Below are 18,371 nucleotides of genomic sequence, written 5' to 3' on the forward strand. Positions count from 1 at the left end.
GGTTTCCTACAACACAACAGATTCCATTGGTAAACAGAGGACAATGCCTTTCACCTTCTCTTTCACTCATTACATGGTGGTGCCTCTTGGGCACGAGCCACCTCCACAGGCAACGCTCCAAAATCTCTGCCTTCTGTACAGTCCATGGTCTCTTCCAGGATTCCTCAGGACTCGGCTTCCCCCAGCTGAGTTCACTGCATGATCTACCCCCTTACTCCATGCAGCACTGGTTGTGTGACAGGGTCAGGCACCAGGTAGTTTCCTCTTCCTGACGATTTCTCTCACTCCTCCCTCCCATTTCTTTGCTGAATGATCGACTTCCTGATCAAATCCTTCCTATTCTTCCTCCTCCTCCCTTGGTCATTGATGATACAGACCCCTTGACGTCCTTGTCAACTTCTTCTTTTTTCTCCTGCGGCAATTGCTGTAGCTTTTGTTACCCCTTTCAACCACTGTGTCCTGAGGTGCAGTCTGGGTTCCTGCCTCCTCTGTCCTGTCCTCAGGTGCAGTTTGCATCCCAGTCTCAGTCAAGTCATTCTCAGAGATGGTTTGGGTCCCTGCATTCACCACAGTCCTCCGACCAGATGGAACTGCACCTCTGAAGCCACAGGTGAAGCCCCAGGACGGTGCTGGGAGCTACTGGTTTTCAGTGTGGTGGGCAAGGCACTCCTCGGCGCTATGTGGTTAAGTCCATCTTAGGCAGATCCCATACACGGTCTGTGCCGGCCCCCCCTGCTCAACAAGGGAAGGTCCAACATGCTAAGAAAGAAAAAGCTGACACATGAAGATGTCTTCCAAGACATGTGCAACAGGACTTGCCTGACAGTGACCTCACCTGTAGAAATGAGTTTGCTGCTTGAAGAAACCACAAAAAAACCACTCTGAAAGCTGCAAAATGCAATAAAATGTGTATGGTATTTGTGGTGGCTTCACCTTAGCTGGCTGCCCGGTGCCCACCCTCTGCGTTGTGCCGGGGGCCTGGACATCCTATAGGAGGCCGTGCTGCTGCAGCTCTCTGGGTGTGAGCAGGAGGCAGAACATCCCGCAGGAACACACCCACCCAACCCTGGGCCAGGGCAGACGCTCTCTCTTCTGCGCAGTGAAGGGAGGCAGTGGTTGACACAGGGTCAGGGGGTTGCCACTCCTCGCAGACCCACAGAACCAGTGGTGGCTGCAGGCAGCAGCACTTGGTGGCCAAGGTCCCCTTCCATGAGCCTTTGGCTCTGAGGCAGGATGGTGCAAGCTGGGGGTCTGTGATGTCCCTCTTCCAGCCAGAGCCCGGCACAGGACCCTGGACGCTCTCAGCAGAACGTGTAGTGCCAACAGGAGCTGGTCAGGCACCAGACCTAGACTGGGTCTTTCCAGTTGACGCTCCCTAAAGACACAGCACTAGGCAGCAGACAAAATTCCTGGCTGTAGTAGATGCTCCAGGTACCAGAGCCTGCAAGAATCATAGAAGGGAAGATGTGGTGTTTCCAGGCAGTGCTTGCAGCCAGCTGCTGAAGCAGAACACCCACCTGCACCCCTGCAAGACCTGGAGAGGCAACGCGATGCCCTTGAGGTGAAGAACCACCTCCTGAGAAAGAGCAGCTCTCCAGAAGTGTGCAAGAAGGCAGATAGGCTCCAGCAATAAATGCTCAGCCAGGCTGCCCACACCAAGCTGCTGAAGAAAGATGCAGGCACCTGCAGGACAGCATTTTGAACCTGAAGAATATGCCAGTGCCACGAACCACCAAAAGCTCTGCTGAGGAATCATACATGACAGCATTTCTTCAGCAGAGGGCTTGGGAAAGGAGAGAGCACACTGGGCTTTGCTGGCATAGGACCAGCAGAAAGAAGTCTTGCGGAAGGTGGCTGAGGAGCTCCAGGCCCAAGCAGCTGCAGACAAGGGCTCATATGATGTGAGCAGACTCAGCCACAGACATGAAGGTCAGCTTACTCATATCAAATGAGCCCCCCAGAGGCCAGTGCTCACACGGTATCCCCTCCCGAGCTCCATCTAGGCACTCATCCAACAGAGATGCTTTACAACTCAAGCTTTACTAAGTCCTGAAGTACTGCCAATTTTCTTCTGGTTTCCCAGATTTCCACCAGTGGCAAACCTTGTTCTACCTTACCTATTGAACCCCTCCCTGACTGAAGCTGCCCCCAGTTTTGGTACCTTCCCAGGGAATGTGACAGTGAGTGACAGAGCGGCTGGGTGGGTACCTGGCAGCCAGCCGAGGTGAACCCAACACACAGTGACAGAACAAGTGGCAACGGTTTTAAACTGAAAGAGGAAGATTAAGACTGGATATAAGGAAGGGAACTCTAACAATGAGAGTGGTGAGACACTGGAACAGGTTGCCCAGAGCAGCTGTGGATGCCCCATCATTGGCAATGTTCACAGTCAGGCTGGATGGGGCTTTAAACAACCCAATCTAGTGGAAGATGCCCCTGCCCATCGCAGGAGGGTTGGAACTGGATGACCTTAAAGGTCCCTTCCAGCTCAAACCATTCTATGATTCTGTGATGGAGAAAACTCTGTTAATGTCACTAATTAGAGCCTTAACATGTTCCCACAGCTCAAAGCCAGTGTAATCAAGTACTCAGTAGCAAGACACACAATTAGATTGTGTTCGTACACAGCAATTGTTTCAGAACCCAGGTCCCAGGACCTTTCCCAAAGTGCCTGTGACGTGAGCAAGTGTTAAAATAACAAAGCCAAACCTTAGTAACTATTCATGGATTCTCACTTGCAGTTTGCAATGCTAAAATTTGCTAGTTAACTCAGTGAGAAGTACTGGTGTGTGTGCTAATCACAAAACTAATACCATAAGAGGTGAAATGCAAAGAAATGTATTACAGGCTGATGCAGAATTATGGAGAACGTAGAAGCAATGGTGAGGGATCTAAATGCAAGACAGAAATACAAAACCCCTCATGAGACACGATCAGAAACAGAAAACTAGAATTAGAAGTGGCATGCCAAAAAAGTGAGGAGTAAGAGAGGAGGAATCAAAGTAGCCAAGATGAGAGATAGCCAGGCACAAGTCGGACAAAGGAGTATTTCATAGCCCCAGTGCAACAAACACTGGTTATTTGGAACAGTAACTATGCAACATACTCAGAACAACACTCATGCTGCTTTCTTTGCAGTAGCTAAACCCAAGATTTTTGCTTTATCATTATGTTTGAGAAAATGCTTCCTGTTTTTAAGAGCTGCCACTTGCCTTCCAGTCCCTGAGCCAGTGGGGAGTTAACTGTTGTGTTGTCAGTCTCATAGACAATCTCAAGTCAAACAGGCCGCACTCACACTGAAAAGTTTCCAAATCACCTTTGGTAGCTTTGTATCTTGAACATCTCAGTCACAAAATGACAACATTTGGCAACAATTTGTTGCTAGAACAGCTACAAACCTATTTCCACTTCCTAAACTGTGAGGCCAAATCATTCCGCAGAGTTCCCACCAAGTATCTACACAGATCTGGTTCCACAAAAGCTGTGTTCCAGCATCCTAACTACCAAACCAACTCAAGAGCTGTGGCAAAACAAATTATAGCTTTCTTAACGCGGCTACTCATGACCTTAAGTTTAAGAAGAAACAAGGACAAGTCCCTGTTCCAGCTTTTTGCTGACATATGTGGCATTAAGCTCTCCATTTTTGCTATGTCTTTGCAGTCAGACACCCTCTGTTGATATCAACATTGTAATCCATTTAAGGCACATTCTGGACAGTCTCTTTTGAAAATTTATGACACCAGTTAGGCTTAAAAGCATCCCTGCCCCTTCAGGCGAGCTTCACTGCCATTCGAATACAGCGCTCTACACACGCACACAAAAATTTCCACCTAGCAAAGCACATGCATGACTAAACCAAATATTCTGTAACACATTATGAGTGCATTAATGCTTACCCAAGCATACTTGCCAAGTCATCATCTTTCGTAACAAGCTGACCAGGATGTGATTTAATTGCATTAAGTCACCAAACTACCAAAGACAATTTGACATGGCCAGAGGCAATTTTCCATTTTTCCGGAGAGGTTTCACAGTCAACTTAGCAGAGGGCTATACCACACCAAGGGTTAGAAACAGGTTCCCCCACCAGCATCTTAAAGCTTTAAAATTCACCTAAAAGTAGCAGATACAAAGTGCTTTCACATACGGTGAATTATCACTCAGCTGGGAGTTATTTAGATATTCAGTGTTCTGTAGCACTTCAGAAAGAAAACACAGGAAAACATGAAGAAAAGTCACAGCAAAGAGATTCCTGGTTTTAAACTACATCCATTGAAGAACACTTTTTTTTTTTTACAAAAAGATACAAAAAAATTTAAGTCTCACAGTTTAAGAGAAGATGGGGGAAGAGCACATCTTGTTTGCCTCAAATGTAAATTATTTCAAGCAAAAGAAACCACAGGATAATCTCTGCCTTTTTCTGCAGAAGCCCAAAGCATGCAGCACAGATGCTTCAGACAGTAAAACAAACCGTTGTCATTTTCAACTAAAAGTGTAACATAAAGAGTTGTACGATGTCTGCATCAACCCTGCAGTTTTCACAGCAAAGGCTTTCTTCCTTGCAGGGTTTTACATCAGATATGATCTGACTAAACACTCTTCAGTACATATAAAGAACCCCGACAGTTTTTCTCCTTCCTCATTTACGCACACTGAAGACAAGACTGTAGCTTGTTCTACGCCTGCAAAACCACTTAGCTTTGGAGAAAGAAAATCTCCTTCCAGTTCTAAGTTAAACATTTACTACTTCAATTTGTTTTCCTAGAACATATAGAACTATTCTTATTGCTAGTTTCTCAGCATGAATGTATTTAAGATCTCTTGCTATCCAGCTCTTAACAGGAAATTACTATAATGTCAATTAATCAATAAATATTCAAAAACTGAAGTAAGAAAATGGCTAATTGCAGGCTAATTACAAAGCTTTATATACAAAAATTCGATACCAAGAAATTTTCAAACTGGACCTCACAAAGGAAGCCTTTGGCCCCACCAGCATCGCAGGTCCCAGAAAACCACAGGTGCTTCAGGCACAACATGGTGAGGTTTATGATGGAGAGGTACCCCTGAAAACTGAAATGAAAGCTCAGCTTTATATTTGATTCCTTACTATTTCAAATACAAACAAATCACTGAACAAAGAAAATGATGAGACGTTAAGAGTTTAAATACAGAGATTTATATATATTCTTAAAAGATATACAATAAGAATTCTTACAAAATGTAATATGAACTTTACTGCAAGTATCATTCCACAATTTTTTGGAGATATGAGAATAAGTAGAACAAAACCTTTAAGTTGCTGAAGGTGGGAGATATATATCTGAAGAGAATTGTCTGTCAAAGTCATATAAATCATCGTGGAGATTACCAAACCATTTAATTTCAAATTCTGTGGCTGATGCAGTTACCAATGCTGACAGTGCTGCAGGGCCTATGCATTTTACCTCGCCTTGAAATTCCTCTTTTAGTTTTTCTGGTATAAGGTCCTGCCCCATAACCTGCAAACAGAGTAAGAGGGAAGACGGGAAACAAGAAAATAAGAAAAGAAAGAAAAGAGAAAAGCAGAAAAACCAGCAAAGATGACATTAATAACAAATCTTCACAAGAAAAGCCCCTGACACATCAACCACACCCATCCAGAAGTTTCCAAGTCACGACCAAGTTGTGTGCCAGTTGCATTCCGCAATAAATACCGAGAACCGAGAGCCCAAGCTCCACAGCTGCACAACCCCACCCAGCTTCTGGTTAGGCTTGTATGGGGGGATTTTTGCTCTCCGAGTAGCAACCTAATGTAGCAACTCTGCATTCAGTGCTCACCTTGCAACAGCACCACCACTCTGATCTCCTCCTGGGGGATGCTGGACCAAAGCAAGCAAGGAGAGCAGTTTCTTTCCCCAGCCTTTCCAAAACCTGCATGCTACTGCCCTCCTATGGATTAAATCCCACAAGACTGCTAGCCAAGGCCATGGCTTGGCTTCCACCAACCTAAAGCTGTAATACTGACAGCAAAGTTAGGATTTTGCTGGCTTTCTTCTGTTCCTTAAGATAGAAGTCAGAAACTCTATAAATAGCACTAAAAATGTAAAATATCTATGAATAAAGCAATGCATTGTTATTCCCCTCCTATGTATTTCTTTAAAACTAGAGCCCAGTCCATCAAACAGAAAAAAGAAATCACATAAAATGATGTCTCTGGCTTTTTCTGAAATTGTTTAATACTACTGTGGCCATCAGAGTACTCTCTACTTACACTTCATACTTGTGATTCACTTTGTTTTATCTAAAATTCCTGAGACAAAATCTGCGTCCCAGGAAATGCACAGTGATGATGCATCTGCCAATACAAGTCCAATGAGAAACTTAACAACCCTGCACATTCCCAAAAGGAGAATCTCAGCATAACAGAGATAACACCTGCATGACACAAGCCAGCATTATAGAAGTGTCACTGCCCATTCCAGATAACACACTACCAGGGCAATCTGCTCCAGGTAATTTTCCTTGCTTCCTGGAACAGTTAATGAGCTCAGGGGAGCGTCACGCTGAGAGGACTTTGTGCCTGAACTGGCTTGGGTACCTCAACCAGCCTACATAGAGCTGAAAACTTCCACACAACAAAATATCCCCTTACCTTGGTCATCAACAGCAAAGAGTTTTCATTGAAACCAAGCCGTGCCACTTTGTCATCAATGTCTTTTTGACCTTCTATGTTATTCTCTAGTGCAAAGGACGACTGTTGCAACTGGGTAAGCTGAAGTAAAAGCCTGAAATGAAAAAGGCAGATAATAAAAGGCACAAATGGCAAAAGAGTATGGTAGCTAACCTGAAACCAACCAAATACAATACTTTAAAAGCTCTTCTTCCTGACTTGTTCTGACTGCAAAAACTGAAAAAAAAATACATCTGTATCAATCTCCTAGGGGTATCATATAGCCGTGGGGTGACAGAAGTACTGAGAAGTAATTTGAAAAACAATATGCAAGTATCTCTGGTTGCTCTGCACAAACTGCATTGCTGCCTATGGCAGCGATTATCTCTGTAACCTGAAAACCTAGAAATTTGGAGGTTTAAACAAATATTAAAACATCCTTCTAACAAAGGCAAACCCTGGAATATTTTCCAAAATCTTTCACAACAATGTTATATTTAAGGCAGTGTCCCACAAGGTACCACCATGACTCAGTGAAGGTCAGATGTTGTGCCCATAAGGTGGCTTCATGTCACAAGGGAACACACCACCAGCTGCTCAGCCAGAGAGCAGGGGCAGTTTCCATAGTCCTCTCTGTACAAAGATTGTAAAACATGTCAGCAGAGGGAATATCTAAGCATATGCAACCAAGGAACCACTGGGATTTAGTATTGTTACTGAAACTATCTTTAAGTCAAGCTTTATGCATAAAGAACAACAATTTTTTTTTCACATTTACCAAAGTTAAATGAAGCACATCCTAAAACAAAGTTGTACGTTTTTGTGAACAGAAAGTCTTTAGATCTTAGTTCAAAGTTTTCATTTGAGCATCATAAACATTAAAATTTACAAGTCAGGACGAACGAGCCATTTGTAAAGTCAGTAAAGCTTTGACTGAGAAATTCAAAGTAAAACTGGAAAAGTATTTTTAATACTTTTTTACGCTTTTACGTTGTAAAGCGTTTTAATTTCAAAATTTGCATCAACATAACTTAAGAATGAAGATTAAATAAAACCATTTCTCCATTTTTTTCTTGTTGACAAAACCAGAAGGGTCAATTATTCATGATGCTTTAACACTAAGCCTTATTTCTAAGGGCAATGCTAACAACCCTTTTGCAGGTGCAATTTACTGTGCGCGTATGTTCATGCAACATCCACACTCCGCTTAAAATGCAACAGACCTGAAAATATCAGACAACCTATTTAATGCATAAGCCCTGGGCAGGCGAAAAGCTTACACCGGACAAATGCATCTGCAAACACAAACCACAATAATACTTCGTGAAACTGTGCAGCCAAACAAGTAAAGCCCACAATTTGTAATTGTCTCAATGTTGAACCATACACACAGAAACATGCAACACAAATTATTTTAATATGACAGTAGCTTTAATATTTAATATCTGGGCTAAATCTATTAACGTCTTCCAACTAGCAGTTACCGTCACCGTCTCTCAGTCTGAGAACAGTTAAAAGCTACTGTACCTTTTTTTTACATTTCTTAAATCTTGCCCTAACAGGGCAGTTATGAAGTGTTCTCTGTAAACACTTGAGGAAGTTCATAAAACGTCTTTAAATACTTTCGATGACTCATACAGTACTGAGAGGGAAGAGGAGGAAAAAAGAATCCAAGAGTATTTGAACAAAACCAGTTTCAATTATCTCTTCAAAAGATTATGTTTTGGGGACTTTTGTTTTGTGCAAGAGTTTTACGAAGAGAGAGGAGAAAAAGAAAGAACATTTTAACTCAGCCCTGACAGCTCTTAGAGAGTTAATTTTTCAACCTCATCCATTATACACATTGGGGTATTATTATAAAATACGTTTTTGCTCAAGCTTGAGGCTTCAAGTAAATAAAGCAGGTGGCACTCACAGAAGGAAGACTGGCTGGTCTTCCCTTTGGGGCACTTCTGCTGCTGTATCTTTAATACCAAACCAGGAAAGCGCCATGCACTAACAGAAGCATTTGTTGAAGAACGAGCCCTTTTGTATATAATCACTTGAAAAGATTCATATAATAAAGTCATTAAAAACTGCTTTAATTCTCAACAGTGCACGACACTGGTTTACTCTTTCCACTCAGATTTGGGTTGTTCACATCAACCATGCTAGCGGATTTTCCTTTTTTAGATAGGAAGCTGGTGCTTCTAAATTAGCACTGCCAACACTGAAACAAACATTTAAACAAAAAAGTAAACTGAAAATATTACGGCTGCAAAAATATACTTTAAATACTTCTCAACTGGGAGAAATTAACATCTGTTCAGTTACCTTGCTCTGATAAACGAGGCACATGCCCTTATCCTAACTTTCTTCCACATGTTCTGCTCCCAGGACTCAGAGATTGTGCATTTCCCTTTGTTTGTCCTTTCTGGTTCTTCTGAAGTGAGGAGTAATTCTTTTACAACCTGGCTGCTGCTGCAAGTCACTGCATTCTGCCTCACTGTTTCTGTAGCAAGGCTGGACCAAAAGCCTTCTTTCTGGCCGACTGTTCTGCAAGGCTGCAAATTAATGTCTCTTCCAGCTGATGTTTTGAAACCACTATCACCCACACTAACCTCTTCAGATTGATTTAGATTTGCTTCTGGGATGACTAATGGAGGCAGACTCCGTAAAAGGCTCATATAAGCTTCAGCAAGTGACTTCCAGTACCAAGGGTGGAAAGGATGTAAGCAGATGAGTTGCTGCAGACACGTTATCTTTTTTTCTACATTTTCCAGACCCTGGTAAATGGCAAACTGCAGGTTGAGAACCGTCGTTAAGTGATCTGTGTTAGTAGCACCGTTGCTCTAGAAACAAAGGATAATAGATTAAAAACAAGAGTAGAACAGAGTCATCCTTCAGAGCCTAAGAAAATGCCTCCCTGAATAATGACATGCAAATACCACTAAAGGTAATTCTTAAATTGTACAAAACTGTGCTCTTAATTTTAAATGATACAACGTGACACATATCACGCACAATCAAGCTGACAGCATTCCCTCCAGCTGTCTTGTCCCGCTCTGAAAGGAGGCTTCAAATGCTGTCATTTGTTTATTTGCCTTCAGAGTTTTATGCAGCTGCCCTTCTTTGTAATCTAAACATCTTTTATATGAAATAAACAGCAGCAGTAAAATTCTAGTGGACTTCAGAGCCTCTGGATTTATTCTTTTATAGGAAAAACACAATTTGTGGTTTGATACTCTTCTTGTCGGCAGTTTGACAGTGCATATATGGAAATAAAAGAGAGTTTTGAACTGTCACCTTTATAGGGGAAAGATTTAAGCACTCATTTATCCCCTTTCTTATAATTCCTATTACATTACATTAATTCTGCCTGGCAGAGCATGATATTTAGTCCCTTCCAGGACTACCAGCTTCCCTGCACAGGGAGCTCATTGTGGTACATGGTGTTCTGATTTCTAAAGAGTGATTATATCTGCAGTGACAGTTACCCTCTGTTTACCAAATACTCTAAGCACTGAACATCCTGAAGGATTATACACATGAAGATTATTTTTCCAGAAAATGGTCCATACAAAAGAACTAGCAGCAATATTTTCATATTCAAAGCCTGAAAGAAAGACTGTGTTATTTACCATTTTTTCTGCAATATCCAAAGCCTCCTTGTGCCTTCCTAGGCGAGACAAACATCGAGCCTGGCCCTCTTGGACATCTCGTCTCATTGCAACGTTACTGGGAGGTAAGAGTAGTAAGCACTCTGAGTATTCACACAGAGCTTTCTAGTAGTGTGGACAAAAAGAGAAGCCAAATACAACAGTGAGAGATTTTCATTTAAAGGTAAACCTGACAGCATGTTCTATTTATGACTACAGTCACAAAGGGAATTCAGGAGCTGAAGTCCGTATTTTCATTTCTCCAGACTCAGTTACCGCCTACACCAGCAACACAGGAGTGCCCCAGTACTACACAGAGAAGCCTAGATGGTGATGAGCAACCTCAATACTAACTCATGTTTAAGCCCTGACAGAATTCACAACACATCCGTGTACCTCTCCCCCACCAGGCTTGATCTGGAAGGGATCACCTACCAACCTGGGCAACTGTGACATATATGGCATCTTTCTCCCAGGTATCCACTCAATGAGCAGAGCACTCATCCTAAATTTGGGGGATCTTGTTTCAAATCCATTACATTCTCCCGGGGAAGGTTTGAACCCGCAAGTACCTCGCCTCAAATGAGTAACCACCAAGCTGGAGAATACCACAAGGCAGGTCAATCTCCATCAGTCCTGCAGGGTGGTTCCAATTTTCATTAAATAATTAAGTATTAATCGGGCTAAGGAAGAAGAAAAGGATGAGCAGTATTTCTGTAGCTTAATGCTCAGAGCACTCACCAGGACTCCAATTAACATTTAAATACATTAAATTAAGTATTCAGTGAAGCTAGACTGGAATTTTTGCTCCTCCCCCTCCATACAAGTGCTCGGATCAGAAGACTGAAGAGTAGTGCTTATTCTCCCACCTCACAAAATGAATATTTAATTATTCCTTGCAAACTTGAATGGTTTTAACAGAAAGAGCTTCCAAGTGACACACCCTAGCAAAACGGCTGAAATATTTTTCTTCCTTGCTGCTAAGCTCGCATTCCTTCTCAAACAAAACAGCGAGCTCCCCTCTGCCCAGTGAGTGCAGCAGCCAGTGGTGAAAATGGATCAGAGCAGGGCTGTAGGACAAGCTTATTCGCCTTGTTATGTGACAAAGGGGTATAACCCAGCAAGGAACAGTCATTACAACTCTCAGGGAGATTCTGCAGGCATCTATATCCTAAAAATGGGAACAGCTTAGATGACTGCTGGCCTTGGCATCTCCTATCAAGCGGCCTAGGCTGATGTAGAAAAGTATTTGCAATGAGTGAAGAGATGACTACCCGCATATACCCATTTCCAGCCTCCTTTCTAAGGTCGGTGCTCTCAAATCTGCAATTTTATGTGCAGTCTAGTGCTGGTTCTGATTCTGCCACAGTGATCCAAGTTAACAAGAAGACTAAAGACCCGACATTTTTAACATGCATCACTGTGACAGCAGGGGTTAGGAGGCAAAGATCTGCTCCACTATCAGATGCGAGGAGGCGTCATCCTCTCTGGAGAGGGCACCACAGCACACAGCAAAGCACAATCTGCTCTTCCTGTGGGTCAGCAGCCGCGTCTGACTGCAGCCTGAGGCACCTCTCTTCTCAACACACTGTTATGAATTCCTTCAGGGCATCTCAGTAGAGACTGGAAAGCATCTGTTGGGTATAGACAAGGCAACTGTAGTGCTAGCATAACATTAAAAGCAGAAGTCACTGCCAACTGAGGTACAAAAAGATTCCCAAATCCAATGGGCAAGGTGATAGGAGTGGAGTCAGAAGTTGGCCCGAGGGCTTTGAAATCACGGAGCCTATAGCACAAACCACAGAACAAGAAGATATCAGATCTGAAGCAAGGGCTTAAGTGGCTAATTTCAAGCAGGAAACAAGGCAACAATAGACCAGATCCTGGAACTAGGACTACAGAGGCAAGAGAGCATCAATGACTGGGAATGCGGCTCACGATGCAGGCAGTGAGGACAATGTCTAGGTCTGCTGCAGGCAGGAACACAAATGGGGAACATAAATACACCTCAAAGGCACAGCCATCCATCCAGAGGGAGGGGAGGCTACAGAGAGGTGGGACAATTAAGGACGAGGCTTGTAAGCCAGCTGTCAGGAGCCAGAAAACTACAGTCAGCTTTCACCTGACAGTGGGGGGAGCTCTGAGAAAGGTGAGCAGAAGCCAAGTGGCTGCCAGCCAACTGACAGTCTTTGTGAAACAAGGCTGCTCCCAGGAGCAGTGAAATACACATTTAACTCTGGCTCAGCATGACTTCCATGGCCACAAAAACCAGCTCCGCTCACTCCTGAACTGCTTGGCCAAGCCAGTCTCATCTGGACCAGCTCCAGGGGCAGAGCAGCATTTCTGGCCAGTTTACACTGGCTTCACACCGACTTCTGGAAACATGCTGCCAGTTACCCACCACGGCTGACAGCGGCTCGGCCAGCAGGACAGCTCTCCACCAGAACACCACAACTGCCCACGGAGCTCTCATGTTTCCAGCACAAACAAGGAGCCACCCAACTGGACATAACCGTACCAGACTCTTGCACTCCCAGGCTGTGGCTCAGCCAGGAAGCCTTTATATAAATCACAGAATCATGGAATTGTTTAGGTTGTAAAGGATGGATATAAAGCTACTGGAGAGTGTCCAGATGAGGGCCATAAAGTTGGTGAAGGATCTAGAGGGGAAGACATATGAGGAGCGGCTGAAGTCACTTGGTCTGTTCAGCCTAGAGAAAAAGATACTGAGGAGAGACCTCATCACAGTTTACTGCTTCTTCACAAGGAAAGGAGGAGAAGGCGTTGATTTCTTCTCTCTGGCAACCAATGATAAGACATGGCAGGAAGATGTGCCAGGGAAGGTTTAGGTTGGATTTTAGGAAAAGTTTTTCACCCAAAGGGTGGTGGAGCACTGAGCAGCCTGACAGCCAAGTAGTCACAGCCCCAAGCCTAATAAAATTCAAGAAGCATTTGGACAATGCACTCAGACACATGGTGTGAATATCAGGGTTGTCCTGTGCAGGGACAGGAGTTGGACTCGATGATCCTTGTGGGTCCCTTCCAATGCAAGACACTGATTCTGTGAACTGTAAACCTAACACTGCCAACCCTACCACTAAACCGTATCCCTAAGCACCACACATACCTGCTAAACTCTGTGACTCCAGCACTTCCCTGGGCAGCCTATTTCAATGCTTGACAACCCTTTCAGTGAAGCCATATTTCCTAATATCTTGTCTAAGCCTCCCCTAGCACAACTTGAGGTCATTTCTTCTCAGCACACCAGGGGCTACAGAATCACATCAGCTGATATCCCTGAAATGCCCACCTACTAGGCCCCAGCCCCAGCCTGTGCCACACCCCTGGAATGTGGTGAGGCACTGGCACAGGTTGCCCAAAGAACTCATGGATGCCCCATCCCTGGAGGTGTTCAAGATCAGGTTGGATGAGGCTTTGAATAACCTGATCCAGTGGGAGGTGCCCTGCCCATGGCAGGAGGATGGAACTGGGTGATCTTTAAGGTCCCTTCTGACCCAAACTATTCTGTGATTCTATGTGTGCGTGGTGTGTTTTATGTCTCTACATCTTATAGATGCACATGCTTTTATATGCATCATAAGATTCTACGAATTACCTTGAACTCCCGCTGCCGGTATGCCCAGTCTGCCCGGAATTTGCTGGCCGTCAGCCCTCTGGCATCATCCCCGCCATCTGCCTCGCTGAACCACTGTGGGCACAGCACAGACCCGTCAGAGGGGCTGCGGCCTGCCCAGGACACCGTGCCCAGGTGGCCGAGTTCAGACAATGCCCAAGCCCAGCCTGAACCCAGGCTGAGCCCAGGCCATGCCTGAACCCAGGCTGAGCCCAGATTGAACCTGGGCCAAGCCCAGAATTGAACCCAGGCTGAACCTGGGTCGAGGCTGAGCCTAAGCCCAGGCCAAACCCAGGCAGGTGGCCAAGCCCAGGCTGTGCCTGAACCCAGGCCGAGCCCAAGGTGAATCGAGGCTGAGCCCAAGCCCAGTCCGAGCCTAGGGTGAATCCAGGCCGAGCCGAAGCCCCAGGCCAGGCCCAGGCTCAGGCCGAGCCCCAGCCCCAGGCCGAGCCCCAGCCCCAGGCCCAGACCAAGCCCCGGCCGAGCCCGAGCCCCGGCCGAGTCCAGCCCCAGGCCCAGCCCAGGCCCCGGCCGAGCCCGCCCCAGGCCGCGCCCCGCCCGCCGCCTCCTCACGCGGGGCTCGCAGTGCCTCGCGCCGCAGGCCGCCCCGGCCCCGCCGCCCCCGCCCCGCTCCCGGCTCGGGGCGAAGAGGGACTCCTCGAACTGCCAGCCCAGCAGCGGCTCCATCGCTCCGCCCGGGGCACCGAGACGGAGGCGGCGCGGGCCAGAGCGGCCGCCGCGGGAGCCGCCATCTTGGGACCGCGGTGCCTGCCGGGGGTTGTAGTCCCGACCCCTGGGAGCTGTAGTCCCGCCCGCGGGATTTGGCGGGGAGCGTTGGGGGCGCCTGGTGTGGTGCCCAGTCGCTGGGGTGTGAGCGTTTTAAGGTCCTGTAACAAATGGAATCGCAGAATAGAATCACAGAATGGCTTAGGTTGGAAGGGACCTTAAAGCCCACCCAGTCCCGAACCCCCTGCCATGGGACACATCCCGCTGCATCGGGGTGCTCAGAGAACCATCCAACCGAGCCTTGGACGCCTCCAGGGATAGGGCAGTCATGGCTTCTCTGGGCACCCTCTGCCTGTGCCTCACCGCCCTCACGGTAAAAAAATTCTAATATCTCACGTAAATTTCCCCTCTTTAAGCTTAAAACCAACCACCACCCCTTCCTGTTCACAGGGCTTGTAGTGATAGGACTAGGGGCAATGGAATTAAACTGGAGAGGGGCAGATTCAGGCTAGACATTAGGAAGAATTTCACCACCATGAGAGTGGTGACACACTAGCACGGGTTGCCCAGGGAAGCTGTGGCTGCCTCATCCCTGGAGGTCTTCAAGGCCAGGTTGTAAGGGGCCTTGGGCAGCCTGATTTACTGGGATGTCCCTGCCCGTGGCAGGGGGGTTGGAATTAGATGATCTTTAAGTTCCCCTCCAACCCAAACTATTCTACGATTCTATCTCGGCACTCCCTAATAAAGAGCCCCTCCCCAGCCTTCCTGTGGCCCCCTGTAAGTACTAGATAAAGGATAAAAAAGCTGGATAAAAATAGTTGAACCAGAGTGTCCCGTGCTTTGATAAATTCATTGCATGATTGTAGAGTTGCTCTGTTAGCATCTTGGCAAACTGCCTACGTGGGGGTGGTGGGAGGGAATGTGTTTTGCTAACTTTTCCATTTGATTTCAGTTCTGCCCCAAAGCAGAAGGGGAAACTTGTGAAATCTCAGGCTTTCCCAAAGTCCACTGTGCTATGGGGAAAAAGGGGATAGGACAAAGTGAAGGCTGACCCTAGAGCTTCTTATAGATGTAAAGATTCTCAGGCACCATTGCTCATTAACAGCACCTCAGTGAAGTTGTGGCTGCTCCAGTCACCTGCCCTGCCTCACGATGCTGCCATGCACAGAGCGCTGTGCTTCAAGTATTCTGTAATTCTGTTTTCTCTCCCTGCTTTGCCAGTCCATCCATCCAGAAAGGTCCATTTTGCCCCATCTAATCACCATGCAGGTTTGGACAAGGTGAGCTGAAAAGTCATCTTTGGTTTTCCTTAATCTGCAAAATGAACTAATGAGCCTGTCCATACCAGAACAGCTTTTGAGGTCAAAGCACTGATCATATGGATAATTTTAAAGGCTTCCTTCTAGTAGACTTTAAAATATGGGTTCTGGGTTTGGTTTTTTTATTTATTCTAAGTGGATACACGTTCAAAATATCCTACCAGCATAGCTATGATTACATTCAGCATCAGATAGCATTAATTTCTGTGCAGAAACTCAACTTTGGCAGGTAGATTTGATCAGAAAAAATGAAAGGGGATTGAGGTTTCTTTTGGTTCTAAACTTGCTGTTTGGCAAGCAACACCTCTTGAATGTAAGAAACTGCTTAGCAGTTAAGTCTGGAGAGTATCAGGAGTTTACTTGACATGCTTCAGTCTTCTTGTTACAAGCATCACAGTAGGCAAGCACAGTCAGATCTTCTTGTATGTGCACACCAAAACCATCTGGTTTCTTCCTGCACACAGACCCATGTGATGATCTCCTGCAGGACAGAGGCAGAGCACACAGGAGTCAGCCGGCTGACATTTGCACAAGTGTCTAAACAGTTAACAGGGTCTGTACTTCTCTTCATATACACCAGACATGCACTTCTTTCCCTCCTCCAGAACTGCTGGTCACACTGCAACACACCAGTCTAACAAGCAAAGCACAAAAATCCAGCAAGACAATTAAGAGCAAATCAAAATGAAGAAAAATCAAAATGAAGAAAAACCAAAAAAGCAACATGAGTAATCAAAGTGAAATGCAGCCCCAGCTCAAAGTAAAACACACAAAGAGCAAGACACTCCCAGGGGCAAATCCCATAGCAGCCAGTTGGCTGGCAGCTTGGATTGCAGAGTCTTCCAGAGCTGGGGGTGTCAGCCATTGTTGCCTCTAAGGATACTGACATAGTCTGCAAAGGCTGTGTTGCAATGCAGAAAATGCTTTTGTCTGGTAAACCAGTGATAGGAGAGCAGCAATTCCTGAGCACCACATGGGGGGCCTAGCAGCTGACTGCGTGGTTTCAGTCCTAAGTCAGGGGCCTAACACAATTGCTCCGCCTCCCCTCTGACATTTAAAAAGCTCCTTACATATTAGTTGCAGAAATTAAAAAAATGCAACTTTAGGAAATTCCCGTGCCTTGTCAGCACCGGAGATTTGCTCAATTCCTCCCCTACAACCCGAGTCATCAGTGTAGCTGCCAGAATACAAATTCCCACTGTACTTAAGCAAAGCTGTTTGCCTGAGTTTGCATGGCATGATTTGCTTGGCTTCACGCAGGAGAAAACATCTTCTCCAGAAGAGGCAGCTTTGAGAGGGCTGAGAGATACACAAGCCTTACAATAACCTGCGCTTCTGAAGCTGCTCTGTGTAGGCAGCTTCGGGGATAAAAAGAAGCCGTAGATTAATCTCTTCCTAATGGCAGCTGAAGTCTTCCTCTACAGCCAGCCTAAACCATTGGCTTGGCACATGAGCATCAAGCCAATAAAACAAATAGGCTCCAGTAAGTTACAGTCGCTGAGCAAGTTCCTGCGCATCAGCAAAGCTATTGTAGTTGTTCACACGAGCACACCTCGTTACGCTGGCGGTGAGGTGCTGTGACCCAGCTTCAACCTCAGTGAGGGGGGCAGGCGAACATGCTTCATCTTGCAGTCAGGGTGAGTTCAGAGAGAGCCTGGACGGTGAAGACAACTCAAGTGACAGGCAGGAATTTGTCACGCTGCCCTATTTCCTGAGCCTTTTGGCAAGGAAAAGAAAATACAATGTGGCAGACGGGGCTTGTTTAGATCCCGACAGCCCTTCCTCTCCCTGCTTCCCAGTCTACTCCAAAGCAAAATTAATTCAAAAGTATTATCCCTCAGTGTTTCTTTAATTACTGAAGTTTTTATTTGTATTGTGATAGCTTCCATGGGTCCTTGCCCGGCCACTCTTGTGCCAAGAGAACACACACCACAAAGGTTTCCAAGACTATCGAGCACACACAATAGAAACAAGAAACCTCGATAGACAAGTAGGGCCCTATCTTGGTAGGCACTGTCTGCACCCATCAGCTAAGGAATAATGTGTCTCCTCTCACAGGGTTTATAGCTTTACCAAAGTGTGCTGAAAAGGAGTTGCCCTTGGAGGAAAGCAAAAGAGAGACTAGTTCCCTACCCAAAGCAAAAGAGCTGCTGCCTGCAGTGAAGAGGGCAGCAAGGCCCACAGGCAACATTCCTCAGAGGATGGGTGGCTCCTGAATCACTAAGTGGATTCTTCCAGACACTGTGAAATAGTCATACCTTGAGGGAAGATTAGTTTTCTTTTATGATAGTCATAACATAGGCACTTCCCTAAACAGGTTCATGAAAAAAGAAAAGGAGCAGCTCTTTATTTGTCTCTGTGTCCTTGATTCTTGCCTTTTATTTAGATTGTAAGTTCTCTAA

General features: G+C 45.7%; 1 protein-coding gene across 1 annotated transcript; it reads right to left on the reverse strand.

Moving 5' to 3' along the window:
* Positions 1-5,154: 5,154 nt before the first annotated feature.
* C3H8orf76 (chromosome 3 C8orf76 homolog) lies at positions 5,155-14,675 on the reverse strand. The gene is made up of 6 exons (XM_069854615.1): positions 14,498-14,675; positions 13,907-13,999; positions 10,273-10,416; positions 8,966-9,483; positions 6,635-6,767; positions 5,155-5,501 (listed from the first exon to the last, which is right to left on the reverse strand). Exons 1-6 carry the CDS (start codon positions 14,609-14,611, stop codon positions 5,295-5,297), a joined length of 1,209 nt encoding a protein of 402 aa, XP_069710716.1. The 5' UTR covers positions 14,612-14,675; the 3' UTR covers positions 5,155-5,294.
* Between the last annotated feature and the right edge of the window lie 3,696 nt (positions 14,676-18,371).

The sequence above is a fragment of the Phaenicophaeus curvirostris genome, chromosome 3 (assembly GCF_032191515.1).
Source record: "Phaenicophaeus curvirostris isolate KB17595 chromosome 3, BPBGC_Pcur_1.0, whole genome shotgun sequence".
NCBI lineage: Eukaryota > Metazoa > Chordata > Aves > Cuculiformes > Cuculidae > Phaenicophaeus > Phaenicophaeus curvirostris.